A 20728-nucleotide genomic window follows, 5' to 3' on the forward strand; every position below is an offset into this window, starting at 1 on the left:
TGAATATACAGTAGTATTTAAATCTAGCAAGTCATTGATCTAGTACACTACAAACTCTTTCCTACTTTGGACCATTTCAGTGCTTTATTAATTTGTTTCAGGAATTGGGTTTTTTTCAGCCCTCAGTGCTATAAATAAGAACTGCAGCATACAGTTGTGTTTCTGTGACTGCAGTTGCACTCTCAGAGCACTACACCAGGTATATATGTAGGTCACTAAGTGATAAGAACCCCTCATATTTCTGTCATTGCCTTTAAATACTTTTCATTTTAAATTTGTTCCAAATTTAACAGAATCGTACTTCTCATACTTGAGTGCATTTTTAACAAAATAAACAACCCAGATGCTCAACCACACAGCCTCTACATCTGCTGCTTCTATATTTAGATATCCAGTTCCTCAGTTACTGGCAAAACCAACAATCTATATTCTAGGGCTAACTGGGCTTTATTCAGATAACTATGTCAAAAAGTGGGAGGAAGGGAATTAATGACCATTTGAAAAAAAGCCCAAGTTGCCATTATGTTAAGTGATACTTCACCTGACACCCTTGCAAAGGAGGAATAAAGCACCAGTGGCTCCCAACCATCTTGGCAAACGCATTCCAGACTCACCCTGCCCTCAAATCCTAAAGGGAAGCAGGCATCAAGGGGAAATTTGCCATCAGCCTCCCCAACCCCAGCTGCCCGCCCTGCCACCTACCTCCAGCCAGCACTGCTGCCAGGGTGGTGGCATCCTCAGCTGGATCAGACACAGGTCTGGCCAGCAGCTAAAGAGTCACAGCTGAGGCAACAGACAAGCCCAAAGAGTGCATGGGATCAACCCCCTGAATGGCCCACCAAACCAAATTGCGGCACTTAATATCACAATTCCCAACTTTAAGTAAATCCACAGCTTCCCACCCACACATTCCCTGCAGTTCACTGACCCAACAGTTTTCTGGTATGGAAGTTGACCTGGGTGATTACTAATTTCCAAGAAGCCACTGCAACAGAGGAAGGCACTTACCCTCATCATGATCTCTCTTTCTATAATGCTGTCCTCGATAGAAAACATTTCAGACACAGGCCTTTCCTTGACCGGTTCTTTCTTGACCCGCTCCTTCACACTGGTGAGGTCAGGCTCCGAGATAGAGGGCCCCAGTGAGGACCCATTTATTGCCACTTGATCAGTTCGAGAGACACTGGTGGCTTTGGAAGGCCCTGGCCTCATGGCCTTGGCCCTGGCTACAGCCACGGAAATGCTGACGTGGTCCTGCCTCAGTGCTCCGTTGCTGACACTTTTACGAGGCCCAGGGTACTCTGGAGGAGGTTTATTTGGTATTCTAGCCAAGGCAGCTTGCAGCTGAGCACTGTACTCCATGTTCTCATGGAGGGCTGCTATCCGGGACACAGATTCTTGCGTTTCTTCTTCCTCTTCGCTTTCACTGCTGTGTATCAGCATTGTGGCATCAGAAAATGTCTTTTTGTGGTGGTAATGAGGGACTTGCTGAACTTCGTGCCCCATCTGAGCAGACTCTTCCGGCTGCACCTGCTCCCGCAAAGTGTTCCTGCGGGGCAGAGGGGCGTTCAGCGTTTTCAAGGCCATGGCTTCTATCCCCCGCACCATATTGCTGATGACCTCCAGGCTGTGGCGCTTGTTCACCGCCGCGTGGTGCTTCACGGCCATGAGGGGCTCGCTGACCTCCTGCAGCGACTGGCGCACCACGGGCGAGCTGTCCTCCTGGAAGGTTTTCACCGAGAGCTGCACCTTGCGAGTGACCAGGTCAGGGCTGCTGCCGCTGACGTACTTGTGCCGATGGCTGGCCAGGTCGGGCGTGCTGGTGGCAGGGCGGGGGCGCGGGTAGGGAGGCGGGGGTCTGAAGAGATAGTTCTTCAGCATGTGGGTGGCGTTGTAGCTCTGGCTGCCCTGCAGCTGCATGTTGGCCAGCTCTGGGGTGCTGACCGTGTGGGATATGGCGCTGGCTGCCGTCTTATTCTGAGCGGCGTTGTTAGGGTTCATTTGGTCAGACGGTGCCACGGGCTTGTTGTAGCCGCCCCCCTGGGGCCCGTAGGCGATCGTGTAAGGGTGCCTCTCTCGGATCTCGGGCTGGCTGTAAACTAGGTCTTCTGGCTGGTTGTAAGCGTGTGTGTTTCCAATATTGAGATTCCTCAAAGACTGACTTTGGCTATCCATCTGGATCACCCCTCTCTTCATTTGCCTCATGACAGTTTCGTAATCCGGAGTTGGCCTGTAAGACGGGACGATGATTGCACTGTGTCTGTGGCTGGGAATATAGTCTGCTCTCATGATGTCACTTCCCGGGATGCTCAGATTTGAGGACATTGGAGATGCCTGGATGAAGTTCTGTGAGCGATTGAGGGAGTTCATGCTGTGGGCACTGCATACACTCCCATTGGGTCCATTACCATTCAAGTAGCTGAAGTCCATTGGACACCTATCCAAACTGGTCTGAGACCTACAGTAGAAAGTTTCTTCATTTCCATGGAAAATGCTATCTGTGTAGAGTAGAGAGAGAAATGTTGACAATTTTAACCCACAAATTCACTGTTAACAAAACTTCAAATGCAGTCTACACCAGTGAGTACAGAGACAGTTTAGGGCACAAGTGCAGGGAATGTTTGGTCTCGGGAGCATCCTTGAGCCACTGAAATAGAACTAAAGCAGAGCTACCAACATAAACAGTCCCAACACTTAGTAAAATATGGTAGTAGTTCAGATCCTTGTGGGAAGCATGAAAGGGGAAAGAGAGGAAGTGTTTTTGCCTAAGGTGGCAAGGAATAATAAAGGGGCATCTCCGCCCTCAGCATCGTGAAAGGGTTCACTGCTGCTGGCACCTTAAAACTCCAGCACTGCAAGCATATGGTTAACCTGAAAAATTCTCTTGTCTCTCCTGTTGATACATGGCTGGCTGAGAGTCAGGGTAGCAGTAGGAAATCCTACTTGTTATTAGACCAATCAACAATTTTGAGGATCTGAAGTAAGACACATTTGGGCGATCAGAGCAAGAAAGAAAAAAAAAAAAAACGACGACAACAAAAAAACCCAACACCCTACAGATGCACTACAGAATGTTAAATACTCCAGCAAAGCATACCTGAGAGGAAATCAAGACAGTAAAGGTCGTATCTTGGATCACAGCTTTACTGCAATACTGTCCTTGTTTAAAATCTTGTAAGAAAAGAGTAATAGCCTTCCAAACTCTGAAATCAGCTGTTTCTTTGAAAATGTAGAAAAGTCTGTTGTAAAACTGAGGGGATTTTACAATTCTTCTAAAATTGAGAATATCCTTCACAGCCTCACCTTCATAGTAGAACAGTAGTAGCCACTAAGTCAAGTCTACTGTATGCAAGGAACTCTGCTAAATGGCTCCTTTCAAAACTTACCAAATTCTACCTTAAAAATAGTCACACCCCACAACCCAAAACGCTAACGGGTATGATTGAGAGTTTCTCTGCTGGTGAGAGCACCTCAACTGTACCTCTCACGAACTGCAAAGAACAGCAGCCTAACAGACCTGCTACATGTATTCCAAAAGGTGGGGTGATTAAGGGTGCGAGACTCAAGCTGTTTAGGGGCTGGGCTCCATTCCCAGACCTGATCAAAGTAACCTGGCATAACCTCTTCAAGAATTTATTTGTCAAACATGGAAGTAAAAATAAGTTAACACTCCTTGTGTCTGTAAGGCTAACAATGCAGGCAGATGGTGGTGAAAAATCTGCAGAAAAGGTTGTCTGCAGATACAGTTTCATGGACAGAACATTATGATTTCTCCTACAGTAAAAGCTTTTCACTGTCTCCTTTTACCTCACTCAGTTTCTCTCCCTGGCCCCAGCTGGCACTGCCTTTGAGTACAGCCATCATACTCCCTTTAGAAATTATTTTTTCAGCTCACTGAACTGGAATACCAAGTTTAAGGTCCATATAATCATACGCAGATATTTTAGGGAAATTTGAAAACTGAAATTGGACTTCAAACAGAAAACTTACTGCAACATTAACTATAAAACTGCTAATTCTCCTGCAGCAGCAGCTTCCATTTGACCATGATGACATAAATCTAGACATAAGGCTTAGGAGCTTCTTTGCATACACATAAAATTGAAGTACATTAAAGGGAAAATACATGCTCTAAGTACCTTGTGAATTATGTGTTTCAGTGTAGTGTTCTCCACACTGGACATGCATAGGAGGCAGTATAAAAGGATGCTGTCTTGGCTGAAACAAAAGCACAAGGGAATAAAAAAGCATTAGAACTCCATTTGCTACAATTTTGCAGCTGAAACAGGAAAAATGGTTCTGTGCCCTTTCACTGAATACTGCCCTTTCTTACCCAGCCAAAAACACATCTTGGCAGTTCCTTGTAGAACAGAGAATAACTTTTTGTAAATTGCTTGCTAAATTTTCTTACAGAGCCCAAAACTGACCAGTTAAGACCACTTTAAGTTCAACCACTTCAGAAAACAACATCCACAATTTCAGCTCTTTTAAAATTCTTCACATTTTTATTAAAAGCCCTTGCCCTTGAAGAATTAAACCCAAACAGAACAGACACCTAATCAGGACAAAAGCAGACATGGAACAAATTCAAGGACTTAGGACACTGTTATACAAGCAATAGGACCACATATGGAATTAAAAGAACTCTGTAAATTACATGAACATTGAATTCCTTAGATAATGAATTTGAATTTACTCCAATAATCTGCACTGAAAGAATTGTTTTTTAAATGCAAATTTCAGAGGGGGAAATTCAGCATTAAATCAGCAGGATAATTTTCAGAAAATAAATAAGAGCTGATGCCATATTCCCCAGCTTTGTCCCTTGGTAAACTGTCATGTTTTGCAATTCTACTTTGTCACCTGCACTGCAATGTCCTATCTGGTGTCACTGAGCAAAGTTTATAAAAACATATTTCAATATATGGAGTAAGCAGAAAGACAAGGAAGACACTCCTGTCTCATGAATATGTCTTCATTAGCAGCAGAATAAGGGCTTCCCATCCAGGCTGATTCACTCTGTTCAAACTATTAAGGAAAATTGTGGATGCCCAAGGCAAAAAACCCACATAATCTGCCTTTTCATGCACATGCACCAAATGAGCACCATGCAAGTTTGCTAGCAAAGAGGGGTGGGGAAGGGGTAAGATTTACATTTTCTATGTAAATGGTTAGAAGGAATGAGAATCAAAGAACCACTGAGATCAGTATGAATTCTTGCATACAAAACAGCTGTGTTAAACCAGAGCTGGAAAACAGCAAGAAGTATTTTTGCTACAAGAATCACTTCCAAAGGTATAAAACCCTAGTCTCACTGAACAACCTGGGCCAAGGAGATTGCAGTTGACAATTTTAGTAGAGGAGCTGAGCCTGGAACTAACAGAGATGCTGGAAAGCCTAACAAATGGAGGGCAGAGGAAAAGTGGAAGGAAAGAGAAGTGGCTTCTACTAAGAATGCATACACCTGGAGCAGACAGTTTTCTTTGTGACAGATGTTATGAAAGGTATCTGCAAAAAATTTGGAATTTTTATTTCTAAGGCCCATCTGCCTCCTTTGAAAAAAGAGAACCCTGTGGTCTGGAGAACAACAATATCCAAATTAATGATGACTTGGATTTTTTTTTTTTAATCAGGTAATTAAACATACCATTATATTAATATCTCCTACACTGAGGGGGTTTTTCTGGAAAAGCAACATTGCTGGGTGGTCTGACAGGAAAAAGAGACAGCAGAAACCATGCCAAAACCATATAAAGGGTCTTGATCTGAAAGTAAAGAACATGATCCCTAGTGAAGTGGCAGAGCCTCACCCCAAAGATTCCACTTCACTTCCCATTTCTACCTACTGATTTATTGCTACACAAGACAAATGAATAGGTAGGTGTATGAAGGTATGTGCAGTTCAGACAACAGTCAGGAGGGCTTTTTTTTTTTCCTCCCAAAGAGAACTGTTCCAACAAGTTAACAGAACAATTATGAAAAAGGCAGCTGAAAGTTCACCGTGAGCAGTCAGCAGCCCAGTGCACATTTCAGTTGATGAGCCCACATTCTTCCTCTTGGTCTTCCTGAGACTTTGGGGATTTAAAGCTTGTTGCATGCTTGTGTTTAAAACAAAATGGCAGCAGGATTTGTTCTTTCTTTTGAAAGTGCAGATTTCCATTTTTCATATATGACTTAATTTAGAAAGCAGCTCACTTTCTCCCCTCTGTGACATAAGAGATCGTAGCACAACATACACAGCACAGTTCATTTTTTCACCTTTGTTTTTTCATAACCATTTCCAGGGACCTAACACATAGATACCAAAAGCACTGTAAATATGCCACACAAATATGCCACAGAGACACAGCCTGTGTATTGCATCATAGAAACACCTTGGAAGCACCTTAACAATGGAAGGACAAAGAAATCTAGAGACAGCTACAGCAGCTTCCCTGCCAGTGCCTGGGAAACTGAGACTGCAACTTTTAGATCTAATGGACTGTACACATACACACAGGAAAATAACCTGTGTTGAAATCTGCAAGGATAAAGCTATCCTAAAATCAGTATCTGTTTAAGCTTAATTTTGGAAAATTTTCACAAGCTGCAACCATGCTGTGGGGAAATGTCAAGAGAGCACTTGCCCACATCAGCTTTCTGCCATGCAGCAATGTGTAATGGACCTTTCACTCTGAAAAAGTCTACAAAGTAGGTATAATCTATACCAAACATGAAAACTGGCAACCTGCATAGAGATAATATTGCCTCTGTCTCATGAGCCAACAGTGCTACCGTTACAGAAATTCAGAATCTGTTAAATAGGATTAAAAAATACTGACATGCTAGATGTTAAAATTTGATCCAAAAAGAGTTTCTTTAGAATGGATGGGCAGGGAAAGAAAGGACTCACATGATCTTTTTTTGGTAAATATTTCAGGAAAAAATTAATCAGTTTGTCAGATTGATAGTATTTCTGGGGATTAGTTAAATGAAAATTTAAAAAAAAGAAATTAAGAAAAACTCCAGATCACAATCCTGACTGATTCAAATAGTTTAACTTAAATTAACAGTAACTTCACACATCAAATAGGGTCTTAACCCAAGAAGCTGGTGAATTGCAAGTAGTCTTTATGCAAAAACATGAGGATTGAAGAAACGTGAAATGTAACATTATGTAATGACTAGATTTGATGCATAGAGAAAAAGACACTTCAAATTCTCTCTAGGGAATTATTTTCTCTACATATTGCAATAATCTCAATTCAGCAGAAAAGATGCTCTGCTTCTGCAGGGCAAATAAAAATATAATGCCTTGAAGACTGTAATTTTTACTACTCAGTGGTGATATTATCCAGCTAATCAGTCTGTGCAGTCACACCCTTGAAACTCATTCCAATCATATTGCCAACAAGAAATGGGTTAATGGGCTTATTTAAAATCGAGAAAGTAGTTCATCTTACACAATGCCTCATCCCATTAGAAATGGTATAGATATTCTTAAAGACCTCACAGTGGCACATACCAAAGATGACCTACTCCAGGTTGGCCGTCGTCGAATAGGGGGAGGAGAATTTGATTGTCTGTGGAGGAAAAAGGAAAAATTATAGAAACCACAATATCTCAATTCTAAGTCAAGAATGAATGGGAAAAACAAGACATGAAGAATCTGTTCATATTGCTCATTACTGAGATTTTCAGATACACGAATAAATGAAAATAATTCAGCTTCTCCTTTAAATACAGGAAATGCTCCCTTTCCAAACTATACATGCCTTTTGTTCACTATCCTACTTAGCTCACTTGGAAACACAAGAAAGAAAAATTCTGGTTTAAAATTAATTAAACAAGTCTCTTGACTAAAAGAATTGAACATGGCACACAGGTACAGTCTCAGGTGACTTAATGTGAACATTAAAACAAGGACAATCTTATGAAATTGATAGCAATCACTCCAAAGCAATGCACATAGATCAGGAAGAAAAGGAAAAAACAACCAACTGGTTAGACAATACTCGCAGAGCCACATACAGTGTTAGAGTAGCCGGGTGCAGTGGAAGGAACAAGGAGTGTAGGAGGGGAAAAAAATACAAGAAAGGGAAAGAGACAAGTTGAAGGAGGTAGAAATATAGTGCTTACGTGAAGAGAGGAAAGGTGGAATTTGTCCTCTTACAGTTTCTGATCTGGTGAATGATGTTATGTGCAATTAGAGGAAAGGCACACAGGAAAACAAACAACTGTCATTTTAACACAGAGGGCAGGAAAATTATTTGGCTAGAAAACACACAACGGCATCAATATCTGTAGCTCTAGCACACAAGCCTATACCACATGAGACCGTGGTAAGGAGAGCAGCTCTAATGACAAAAATACATTGAAACTTGTTATTTCACTCTCTGACTTCGTGATATTCCCTACCTTTATTAGTCCAAATATTTGCAAGTTGTCTCTGAAACTGCTACACACAACATGTTCGTAGGACCCACATACTTATGGTTCAGTGTTTAGGAATAAACATGATCAAAAGCTATGGTTTCTGCAGTCTGGATTATGACCGGTAACAAAGTTGTCTCTGTTGGCCCCAACACAGAGCTTCAAAGGGGAAATATCCCAAGGTGACAGACTATGGTATTTTGTTTTCTTTCTTGACTGTCACAGGGGAAACAATCAAGAGCTCCTTTTGAATTTAATCTCTCTGGAACCATTAAAATTGAGTTTAGTATTGGACTACTGAAATCCATTATATGCTGCTAAGAAATGTCTTTTCTGGTCTTCCACTCACCTCCCATGAACTGTAAGCAACATGCAAAATCTAACCAACATCTCTTTTCTGTAACTGAAAAGAGCAGTTCACCTCACTGGACTCCCCTAAGCTCTAACTCACCATATGTTAATATAATGCATGCACATGTGAAAGACCTTCCCATTTTCCCCTCATCATTTTGGCTTTATTTTCCAACAGATGGCATTACCCAGCTGAACAGATGGGATGTCCAGCTCTAACTAGTGTTGTTGATAGAGATGAGACTTCTTCATGATAAGTTTTGCAAGAATTTAATGCTCTCTGCTAAACACAACCAGCACACCATGAAAATTTCTCAAAATGCTAACCTTTTGAAACTCAAATTTATCTCAACCTGAAAATGTGTGTTGGTGTAAAGGAGACAGCTAAGAAACAGACTTCTGAATTAAAGCTAAAGCCTAATGAATTCTTCCTTCAGTTAGATGGAATCCACCTGTGTGAGGGGACTAGCTCAAGGCCAGTTTCTAAGAAAGTGCTCAAACCAGAGCCTAAAGGAGACTTCAGGTTTAGATTTACAATGTCTGCTGTGTTGTGGCAGTACAGCTATGCAGATCAACGCACCCAGGTGTCCTCCCTCGTTCAGCATGCATAAGAGTCAGATAAATTATCCTGCTCAAACTAGAAGATGACAACCTGCACTTTCCAGTGCCCTTATCTGTTGGATGGGCAGTGCATCTGCTGCTACAGCTCACATTTTGACACGATAACCTATGCCACCTTTCACTCCAGTTGGGACTAATACTCTGGGCTATCAACAGCAGACACCAAGGCATTTGATTCAAGAGTCCCTGTATGATGTGGCTGCTTGGGGAACAAAGCTCACAAGGCTCAGAATGAAATTTCATTCTCAACCGTCTGTTCTTGCTGTTAGTTAAAAAAAACCCAGAAAACAGAAAAAGGAAAAGGGGGGAAAGAATAACTGACATATGTGACTAGGAAAATGAAAAAACAACAAAATAACCCAAAAAACCCAAAACCCAAACAAAACCAGAACTCAAAAACTCAGACCAATTCCAAAGCAAGGTGTCGGAAAACAACTGTGAAGCAAGACTACTCACTCTGTGCAGATTTTGTTCTGTTTGTAAAACTTGTGTCTTGATGCAAACAGACGTGAAATATATTTGGCATTTTCAAGGTCATCCTTTAAAAATGAGAAAAAATAGGAAAAAAAAATTTGTTATTCTTACAAAGAAGTGACAAGAGTTTCTTAAAAATCCAGTTGCAGGAATGTTTGCTAAGGTCTACCACGTACAGAATTTGGCTCCCAAGAACACATCTAGTGGTCTCAAGAGCATTCAAGGCATAGGATTACTGAAACCCAGTGGTGTGCATTTGCACACTGCCACTTCATCGCTAAGGCACAGTAAGGGGGGACTGCAACAATAAAATGGCTCAAGTTTGCTGGTCCAGTTCCTATGCTGGTCTTGGTTTAGGGAGATGTGGAGTGATTTAAACAGCACAGAACAGCACCGTGGCCCTCTGAGTTCCAGTATGTGCACACAGGTAGCTCACACCCAGTTTCTACTTATGCTGCTGTATTTATGCCATTCAAAAAGCAATTTTTACAGGCTTCCCAGCATAGGATATTTCAGGACGCTTGGAAGAAAATACAGAAATTAGTACCTAAATGAAATTATTTTCTCTTCCTGCATAAAGTGCAACCTGAACTGTGAGAGGGTTGGTGTTCTGCAAGTGAGCCTCTTTAGGAAAGTGGAATTTTAAAGTTTTATTTTTACATAAGTAGCTTTCATGATGACACTGATCAGATCTTTTTCTTACTGTGTGAAAGAGTACATTCTCTTCTTTGTTGATCAACTCTAGAACAATTGAAGACTTGTTATGAGCAATATTCCCAATGTCATTCCACCTGCAGAGTAAAAAAATGCGTTGGAGTTTGCCAACACATACATTCAAACATTTCACAAACACAGTAAGAATCCCTTAGTCAACATCAGTCTCATTTTATGGGAAATACTTTCAGTAACTTTTTGGTGAATAAACCCGGTCAGGAAAGTAAGGAAATCATGCTCTGATTAAAAGTGAAAGGATATTCAGCTCTTAACCCAAAGCAGGAGAGTTAAAAGCTCTCTTTAAAAACACAAATTTGAAGACTCACAATAGAAGACACATTGAAAACCCATTAATGATAATAATTTTACTGAACTGTGGCATTTTGGAACGGATTGATTTTAGACACATGTAATAGAATTATTTTGTTTTAAGTGCCATTCTTCCCCAAATGCTGTTTTCACCTTTCATTCAGTGCTAATTCTTGCTAAAGAAGGTTAAGTTGATAACATGGCTATGTAGGCTATGCATACCATGTTAATACTCTGGCTTTATGTTTGCAATCTTTTTTTTTTTTTCCCCAAGTAATTGTCAGGTTGCCCAAGATCTGAATTATAATCTTCTTACAAATAGCTGACAGACATTTGCGTACATTGCATGCAATCCACAGGGATGGAAAGGACTTGTTTGTTCTGTTTGCAGCATGCATTCCTCTTCATGTCATGGCAGGATGCTTGCAGTGCATATTTCCAAAGAGTAAGAATCCCGGCACCAACTCTCATTTATACATGTAAAGAAACTTCTTGTTTTTGTCACCTGGTCCAATTAAAGGATTATCTAATTCCTTCTCAAAATTACATATGCAAAACATCAGCCATGGGGAAAAGGGAGCACTAACATTTTTTAAGCTGACTAATGAAAGTTCTTCTAAGGCAACCCTCCCCCCAAAATTCCAGTTGAAGTCTGATACAAGCCTTAGCTACTGACTGAAAATGAGTGCACCTCCAAAAACACAACTTTTAGGCTGCACAAAATTCCTACTCTAATCACGGGGATTAGTAAAAATCCACTTCGAGTAAACAGCAGCAGTAATAAAAATACCCACTAGAAGAATAGCAAAAAAGAGCGAAACTGTCCTCCCTGGAATAATGGAGATTTCTAGCAACATTTTCATACAGAACTAAAAAGAAAGTTAATGGATAAGTCATTCTAATTAACCAAAATAAACTGAAGAAGAAACAATAGAGTGACAAAGCCATGGTTTTTCAAAATCACCCAATGAGAAAATTCAACTTTTTTTTTTCAGCAGGGCACCTAAATGTGGCAACCAGATTTTCAGAAGTGTTGAGCTCTTAGGCTGCCAGCTGTGAGGTTTAACAGATTTGCATTCAGAAGCATCAAAGAAGGCATAAAGACACAAGAAAGAAAGGGATCAAAGCCTTGTAAACTAGAACAAGATACATGACAGGCTACTACAACTTTCTTCCCATCCAACCCATCCAGAGACATCAGAAAATATTCTTTATCTAATCCCTTTGGGCCAATAGATCAATCCTGAAAACAGCAAGGTTATTACTCCTTAGTTAGAGGATTGGCACTATTACAGTCAAATATGCAAGTAGGGAAAAAATCCCACACATAGAGCTCTGGAAAGAAACTCACTTTAAATACAACAGACCCTTGTTTTTACCTATAGATCACAGTCGTCCTTCCAATTCTGTTTTTTATGAAGATTCCCATGAAGAAAATACCAAGGTGTATGTCATTTCCATGGTTATCCTGCAGAGAAAGGATAATAAATTTAATTTAATAAAGAAACTGGTCAATTCATTTACAGGAATGTATGCTGAAGTACCAAAGAGAAGCCCTTCAGTGTGGATGCAGAACTGACCCATATTTTGCTGCTTGATTGGACTCTGATTCGCATTATTTCAGAGCAGTTAGCACTTTAGTGGATTCATTGTGCTGATTAATGAGAACAGAAAAAGGCTAAATGAGCTCAAAGTTCTCCTCTCTCAAACACCGGCAGACCACAAAGTGGCATTTATTGTAGAATAGCCCACATTCCCTATCTTTGTGACTACAGCTATCCAGAGCCCATAGGAATACCAAAAAGCAATAGTTGTCTTTCACAGCCATGGTATTTCTCCAGACATCTGTTAAAACATGTAGAGATTTCAGAACACCACACCTGGAAATGGAATCCCTCTCAAAGGCTCTACCCTTCACACTTCCTCCTTTAAGTACTCTATATAGAAGTTCACAGCATGTCACCCCAAAAAGTACTCCCATCTCTATGCAGATACATCCTCCATTAGTTTTCAATTGTTGGGTTAAATATTCAACTGCTTACACAACATAAAAAAATGCAAAAATAGTGAACTCTAAGAAGTCCTATTGTTTTTGCACCTACCTATGTCTCCCTGTTTGAAAAGCACATACTCCTGATCCATTTTGCAATCAATTTTCTTAAAAAACCTTTTCTCTTTTTTTTGCTACAAAAGCTTAATACTGTTGACAAAGAGGTTTTTCTACATTTATCAGCAAGCAAGAACAGTTTCCCCTCAGTTGCATATACAGTAATTGATTCACACTTTAAAGTGGTAAATAGAAATCACGCTAACACCACGAATGTGGTTAGAAAGCATGGCTAGAAGAAAGGATATGAGAGAAGTTAATGTGCTATGCCTGCACACATCTGCACACATCAGGTGTCCCTGCATTTTAATAGACCAGATCAGAGCTGTTCTCCTGGTAGCATAGCTGGTCTTGCTATGCTTCATCTTCAGAAGGCAACGATGGAGTCTCTGCACCTATTTAGCTACTGACTGCTTGGCCTTTTGCAAAGACACCATGGCTGGCAATTCATCCACAAGCTGACAGTCAGCAGTTTAGTCTGATTAGAGGACAACACATTGTTCTGCCTTGTGCCAGAGGGAGTTTTACAAGGCAAACAAAAAGGGAATGCATGGGGGAAAACGTATGTGTTTGTATACATACAAGTACATATATCTACGTGTGTGTGTGTGTGTGTGTATACACACAAATACACACAAGGAAAGAAAGACACGTATTCCTAAAAACACTTTCTGCCAGGAAAAGAAGATAAACCTTTCATTTTCCCCTTTGAATGCAGTTCTGTTTTTCTCCATGGCCAACATGCTGCTCTTCAATGCAAGGCTAACACCTTCCTGCCATTTTGCAGAGCACTGAGTCCACTGCTCATACTTACCTTACTGACATATGCAATAATACCTAAAGACACCCCCAACACGGATGTCTTTAGCAGTACTGTGCAGCATTATTCCAAATGAATTTGAGGAAAGCTTTCATTTCATTCATAGGCAATAAACATAGCAAATTTTTTTGTTGATGGGTTGAAAGTTTTTTGCCATTCAGCTCCTCCCCTCCAGGCCAATTCTGAGACTGGCACCAAAGGATCAATTTTTACTTCATCAGGAATCTTGTTTTGTTTGGTGTGTGTCTGTATTTGTTTTTAAATTCCGAGATATCTTTAACTAGCAGGAAAACCACTCACAATCTACTACTTAGGGTGAATGGGTAGGTTAGCAAAAAGGAATGGGTCATCTTGAGAACAGCAGTTTTCAGTTCCTCAGCACAACTTTATTATGGCAGCATGTGCTCCACAAAGGCCACACATCCAGACAATCCATGGCAGAATGGGACTTCCAGTGAAGGGGAAGTGTGTCTGCAGCTGCAAAATAATCCCTGAAATTCCCCTTTATTAAAAATGCATGGAGGATCTGTGTGCACATATAGGAAACTACAGAAAACTGAAGTTAATGCTTGGTAAGTAGCAATTTAGAAAGACAAGAATAAGTCTCATTTGCTTATCCTGTTAAAGGTGACCAGAGCTGAGATTCATTTGCCTTGGCCGCTCTCCCATATACAGCACATGAAAGAAAAGCAAGGAGTATCTCTGATTCCCAAGAGAGTACACCCTAGAACGTGGTAACCTCTTCTGTAACAAGGATTTTTGTGGAAGAGAAGTAGCACTATAGGCCTAAGTAACCCTCATGTTGCAATGTCCATTCAAAACACCAGCAGTCATTTCACCCTCTGGAGCAGTTAAACAAGTCCTGTCTCTTTTGGACAAACATGACTTGCACACAGACCAAAGGCTGTTGCAGAGTTCTGCATCATTTGATTCAGAGGTTCCTTTATAATACACACTAACATACCTTCACAGGGAAAGTTTCCTGTCCAAACCCATCCAGACGTTCCACTTCATTGATGTACATTAGCTCAGCCTCTGCTGCTGTAATGCCACTGCAATTAGATTAACAAAAGGCAGCAAACAGTTCAATATTAAACACACAAATACAAGCAAAAAAAAAAGTGAGTTTCACAAACCACTTAAGAAGACATTTTGGAAATGCTGCTTAGAAATGCAGAACACAAAGCTAACATTCAACATTAGGATCATTATCAGCAAGGGGGGAAAATGTACTAAATGTCACTAAGCTAAGGTACAAAGCCCAGTTCAAATGACAGGAGGAACAAACAGAACTGATCACATTACCCAGCTTCTTCCACACACATCAAATCTTTTCCAGCATTTAATAAACCATCAGGTTGTTGGGTAGTTTTGGATGGACAACTTGAACCACAGGGGTGCTAATCTGCCTGAATATTATCTAAGGCCACTGGAGCTTCTTAAAATTACTTAAAAGGAAAGACCTACATTTTCAAGTTGGCAGTTCAAAAACACAGGCACTAAATCCAAAAGTTGAACAGATTCTCTTTCATAAAAGAGAACAAACCAGCAGAAAACTTTTACACACATGTCTACACACCATCCTGTCACAGATCAGGAATTCAAACAGATTTCAATTTTCAAAAGCAGGTCAGAATAGATTGCAGGTTGGTCCAAAAAAGGCCACTATTAATTTTTCTCCTCTTTGCTCCTACTTACTACAGTTTACAAACAGAAATATAGGTACCAGACAAATACCTGGGAGAAGGGAGGTGGAATAAGATCTACCTGCTTAAGTGAGGGGAAGTATTTGCTCTTTGTGTTGCAGAAATAGCACTATAGAGCACAGCAGGTGGGAAATCTTTCCTTTCAAGTCTGTGAGTTAACCAAGATCACACAAGCAGCCCATGGAAGGGAGAGAACAGAACCAGGCCTGTTCATGGCTGGCTTGGAACTACCCCTTTGGTTGCATCAAAAGCCCAGGCTTGAATTGAAACTCAAAACCGAGAATGGCCTTAGACTCAGACTGGTATTTGTCCTTTTACAACCACCTTCTCTCATGTAATGGGGAATGCAGCATCCTTCACATAATATTCCTATTGCATATGACATATGACACTCTAGAGGTTTGAACACTTCCACCACTGAAACACCTGGACAACATGAAAGATGCTGGCTCACAAAGAAGGTTTTTTCACTAAAGCACTAATGCACACACTCCTAGCTCATTAACTGGTAACACTACACTGTGTCTTCTCCTTGAGACTTCAAACCCAATTCCTGTTATTCTCACTTCCATTACACTGAGAGCATTTGTATCCCTCTCCTCTTGGAAGAGGCCCTTGGATTGCCACCAATCAAGTCACAGGGTCCTTCACCATCAAGATTTAAATGAAATCAGAAAGAGAAAGGTGTCTACTGCATAGCACGAGAAGTGCTACGCATGCTCATTAAACCTAAAGGTGTAAATGCTCGTTTATTTGGGATTAAATTCCTCAGCCATTTTGTGTTTACAAGAGGTAGATAATCTTCTGTGATAGGCTAATTAAAAATCCAGTGACACAAAGCATAATAGCAACATGAAGACAAGCTGTTTAAACACTGCCAGGAATGCATGGGGAGGCAGGGAAGTACTGGAATGATGATTAAAAAAAATTAAAATAGTGCAAACTTTATCATGTCAAAGTCACCTGTGAGTTCGGTGTTCCTGAGCAACCTTTTGAGTCAGCTCCTCCAGGACAGCTTCATCCTGAGTCCAATCCTGTAAGAACATGAAGCAGCATCAAAAAGTAGTCAGCCAGAGAGAGGACAAAATGGCAGACAGAAATTATGACAGCAGATGTTTCAAGACTTGTAGTTACAGAAAGAGAACCTATCACTGACCACACTGAAAATTCAAAACATGGGATATTGAAAATATGTGAGAAGAACACAAAACTCCATTTTTTTTCATACCTTCCTTTGAGAGGGTAGAGATACTGTGAAAAATAGGGGTAAGGTCCTCATTATTCCAAAACAGAGAACAGAATATAGATCACCGAGAAAGGATTTTTTCCTGGATAAGTACTGAACAAGTCCTTAAAAGATTTGGAAATCTACAAAATAATATATACCATTTAAAAACAGTCCAAAATAATACACAGACCATGGAAAATGAATTCATGAGTACTTTTTGTCCTGCAACACACAGGTACTCCCTTCCCCATGTTAAAGGGATTGAAAATTTTGCTACTTCTTCAAATACGCATTAAAACTTACTTTATGTTTGCATCACATTTCTGAGCAGAAATTTTTATACCCTCCAAATTTAATAATGTGTGGTAGAAACAATTCTGAAATAATTGGCAGCAAGTTAATAAAGGAAGTCTACTCATAAATTCAAGGCCAAAAAAAGGAAGCTGAAAAACTCTCTTGCAAAACCTCAAAGTTCTTACTTTTATTTAAGAAAGCCTTAAGGCTGCATGTAATGTACTTAAATACATTGCTTCTTGCTCAATGGGGCCCTCCCCTCTGATATTTGCTTCTGCCACAAAAATATGTGAAATGGTAGCGTGCTAATGAAAAATGGCATGGTACATGCCTATGCACAGCCACACACCTGTGGGGTGTACTGTGTACATAACTTTGTTCTTTTCACTGCTGAAGAAATGCCATTTGACACACATTGTAGCCTCAGAAGATCAAACAGCAGAAGGCAGCTGCCCCTCCCTTGTGCACAAGCTCACTTCACTAATGAATTTATAGCAACGTTCTCGGCGGAGGCATTTTCTATGCCCCAAATTCACTCAAATTCTGCAACTTGCTTAGGGACTCATTTGTATCTGCAGCACTTAGTTGCTGTTACTGAACTTGCAGTGAAATATTTACTATTAGGTTATCTACCCTCCCCAGAAGAGCAAAGAGAAATATCTAGAGAAATGTCTAGAGGAACAGTTGGTGTAAGAGTAGACTTCTGAAGGTGTAGGAAGCAGACACTCTGCTGATCTTCTTAAATTTTGCAATAGTTGCATGGATGAAAGGCAAAATACCACAAAGTGGTGGTAAACATGCACAATAGAAGAGAGCTGACCACACCACCATGGAGGCAGCTGACACAAAAACAGAGGTTCTAAGAGATGGGCCCAAAGAGTAAATTACTGAACTGCAGAGAAATTAACCACCTGAAAGCTCATCTAGAGACCTAAAACCTCCCCTAATGTTTTTCTGAAGAGAAAAATAATACTAGTATATCCCTGGCAGTGCTCAAGGCCAGGCTGGATGGGGCATTGAGCAACCTGGTCAAGTGGGAGGTGTCCCTTCTCATGGCGGGCAGCTTGAAACTAGATGATCCTTAAGGACCCTTCCTACCCAAACCACTCTATGATTCATTTAGTACTGAAGAAACTTTGCAGAAGTTCATTTACCAAGTGACACTCTGACAACACTTTTCTCTCTCTCTCTCTCTCTCTATATATATATATTTACATGGGTTTTTTTCAGTCATCTTCTTTGCCATTTAGGCTATCAGACATGACTTCATGAGCCAACAACTATACACAAGACCATCAATTACTTATCAGTAGACAAGATGGGCAACCAAAGAAATTCTACTCCATAGAGAAGATAACAGAAGTTTATTACTGAAGCCACATTTTACATGTATATTCTGCACAATGCATACTCAGATCTCTGTACATTCCCTTCTTCCTTCTGATTTTTTCAGATTGTACTGAGTTATCTAGTGGCTTAAAAATCACACATTCACTTCAAGACACCACACAGATGTCACCTTTTTGGACTTAATATGAACTGTCCACTGTAGTTCCTGTACAGAGAGCATGGGTAAGTGGGATGAAATGCTTCACAAGCCATCAAATTACAGTGAGATGAATCATTTCCCTCTACCACTCCACTAATTGCAGAGGGAAACCAGATGCCTTAACTTCCAGGCAGCTACACTCAGGGCATGGGAACCCCACCCTGCTTCCAGATATTTTTTTCCAGTTAGAAAGAATTCCATGATCTTTTATATTTATGAAGCTTACACTAAATACTCATGCTGACGGACTTGTTCATCGAAGACAAAGCCAGCCTTTGCTTCAAGAGGCGTTTGTTTCATTTTTTCTTCTCTAATTCATCCTCCCAGAGAATCTCAGTGTCACAGACTGCAAGTGCTTGGCATTTGACTCCAAATTTCCTTAGAACATTAGTGATCTAAGCTCCTTCCTTAAGCAGTCAAGTTATTTCCTAGTTTCCAAATGTAAACTAAATGTACAGCAAATGTTCCCTGGAGAACATTTTGAGAAGACCTGATTCAGGCTTCACTTCAGTGCAATAGTCAGCTGATGTAAATCCACACTCTTCAGGAATGGCTGCATGGTTTGTCCTGGGACACATCATTTACTACAGCAGGAGCCCTTATATCCCCTTAATATACCACGTTGCCAATATCACAGTACTGCTAATATACACCTTTTAAAACAGCTGCAAATTCTTTTTTTGATGCAAAAATGTCTGTTTCTTCTGTGAGCACCTATTCCTAGTGGAGGCTCAACAGGAACTGAAAATGGGCTGACATAACACAGCATAGAATCATTCAGCTGCAATCAAGTTTTGGGGAGCAAATTTTGCTCCCACTAGTCCAGCAGCGGTGCTTTTACTCTGTTATCAAGAAAGCCATCTCTGAATCGTGGAGAAATTATTCACAAAAGACCACAAAAGAGAGGGATGAAGAACTCACCATAGGAAACAAGACATATTCTCTGAGGAAGTCATGAGATTCAAACTGATTATAGTCTCCAAAATCCGCTGGAAAAAACCAACACAATTACTCATTTTGGCACTTCCCTCACATGTTAAGACCACACTCAACCTTTGCACAGATACTTAATTTCAAGTGGCAGAGTTCTCTCTGAAGCCACAGCCCAACACAAAGACTTTTGCTTGTACTTTAACTTTTAACATGGAGGTCTGAAAATAATAGTGTTATTACCAGAGATCAAGTAATAGCCAACAGTAATTTCTTTCTTTTGATCCCTAATATAATGACCATTTGCAATGCTTAACCATCAGGAGAACAAGAGTTTGTTTTTCTGTAGCCTGCTTGAACTCACATCCCCATTAAGAAAATGCTGGAATTGCTCAGCCTCTGTAAAAATCATGCACAATTTTGCTTCTCCATTTTTCCAACCCTGACCAGGCAAAAAAAAAAAAAAAAAAAAAAAAAAATTAACCTAACTTTGCTCCAATTCAAAACAGTTGAAAAACAAATTTTACAGCCTATAAAGGTTAAAATCCAGTAAGCAATTTCATTAAAAATTGTCAGTAATCAGCACGGAGGAAGGTTTAGCCTTCTGCAGCCAGCCTATCAGTGCAGGCACTGTGTTGGTTTAACTGAGTGGCCCACACCTGTCTACTCACTTCTCTGCTGCTTCTACATCTCTCTCAAAAATACTCATCTCCATGCTCAAATCCACTTGTTGTGTCAGGCTAAGGATTCTTGTCTAAATGTCCTTGAGACTGTGGAGTTTTGGAAATGCTTCCTAAAGGCTAAACTACATTTAAAAAACCCCAAACAATGCCTATATTTATCTATCTGTTAAATATACAACAGCTTATATCAAAAGAGTATCTTGCCAGGAGGTTTTTATTTTATATTAATTGAACAGGATCAAACACCATCTACAAGATTCTCATATTATAGGAGTTGGAAATCCCCACCATAAATCATTTTATCTAAACATGCTTTCAAAGCTTCTAGACAATTTCACATATTGCAGGATGCCAAAAATGAAGTTTCATTTTGTTTCTACCTCAGAGTTATGTTTTAACATAAACAGAAAGAAATCAAAATGAGCATGAAACAGAGCCTGCAAGTTTAAAAGAAAAAAAGTATTTAAAATATTTTTGGTTTCATCATATGCGAAGGACAAAGGAAATAATAATACAATGTCAGGAACAGT

General features: G+C 40.2%; 1 protein-coding gene across 1 annotated transcript in view; it reads right to left on the minus strand.

Annotated features, from left to right (window-relative positions):
- Positions 1–20728, minus strand: part of PTPN14 (protein tyrosine phosphatase non-receptor type 14) — a 65868-nt gene that overhangs the window by 13821 nt on the left and 31319 nt on the right. The window contains exons 4-12 of the mRNA XM_062489304.1: positions 19507–19574; positions 16478–16548; positions 14773–14860; positions 12261–12349; positions 10562–10649; positions 9841–9923; positions 7505–7562; positions 4140–4218; positions 1009–2498 (exon numbers count right to left, since the gene is read on the minus strand). Of these exons, the coding sequence (XP_062345288.1) occupies positions 1009–2498; positions 4140–4218; positions 7505–7562; positions 9841–9923; positions 10562–10649; positions 12261–12349; positions 14773–14860; positions 16478–16548; positions 19507–19574 (2114 nt within the window). The remainder of the gene's footprint in view (positions 1–1008; positions 2499–4139; positions 4219–7504; positions 7563–9840; positions 9924–10561; positions 10650–12260; positions 12350–14772; positions 14861–16477; positions 16549–19506; positions 19575–20728) is intronic.

The sequence above is a fragment of the Cinclus cinclus genome, chromosome 3, assembly GCF_963662255.1.
Source record: "Cinclus cinclus chromosome 3, bCinCin1.1, whole genome shotgun sequence".
NCBI classification, from domain to species: domain Eukaryota; kingdom Metazoa; phylum Chordata; class Aves; order Passeriformes; family Cinclidae; genus Cinclus; species Cinclus cinclus.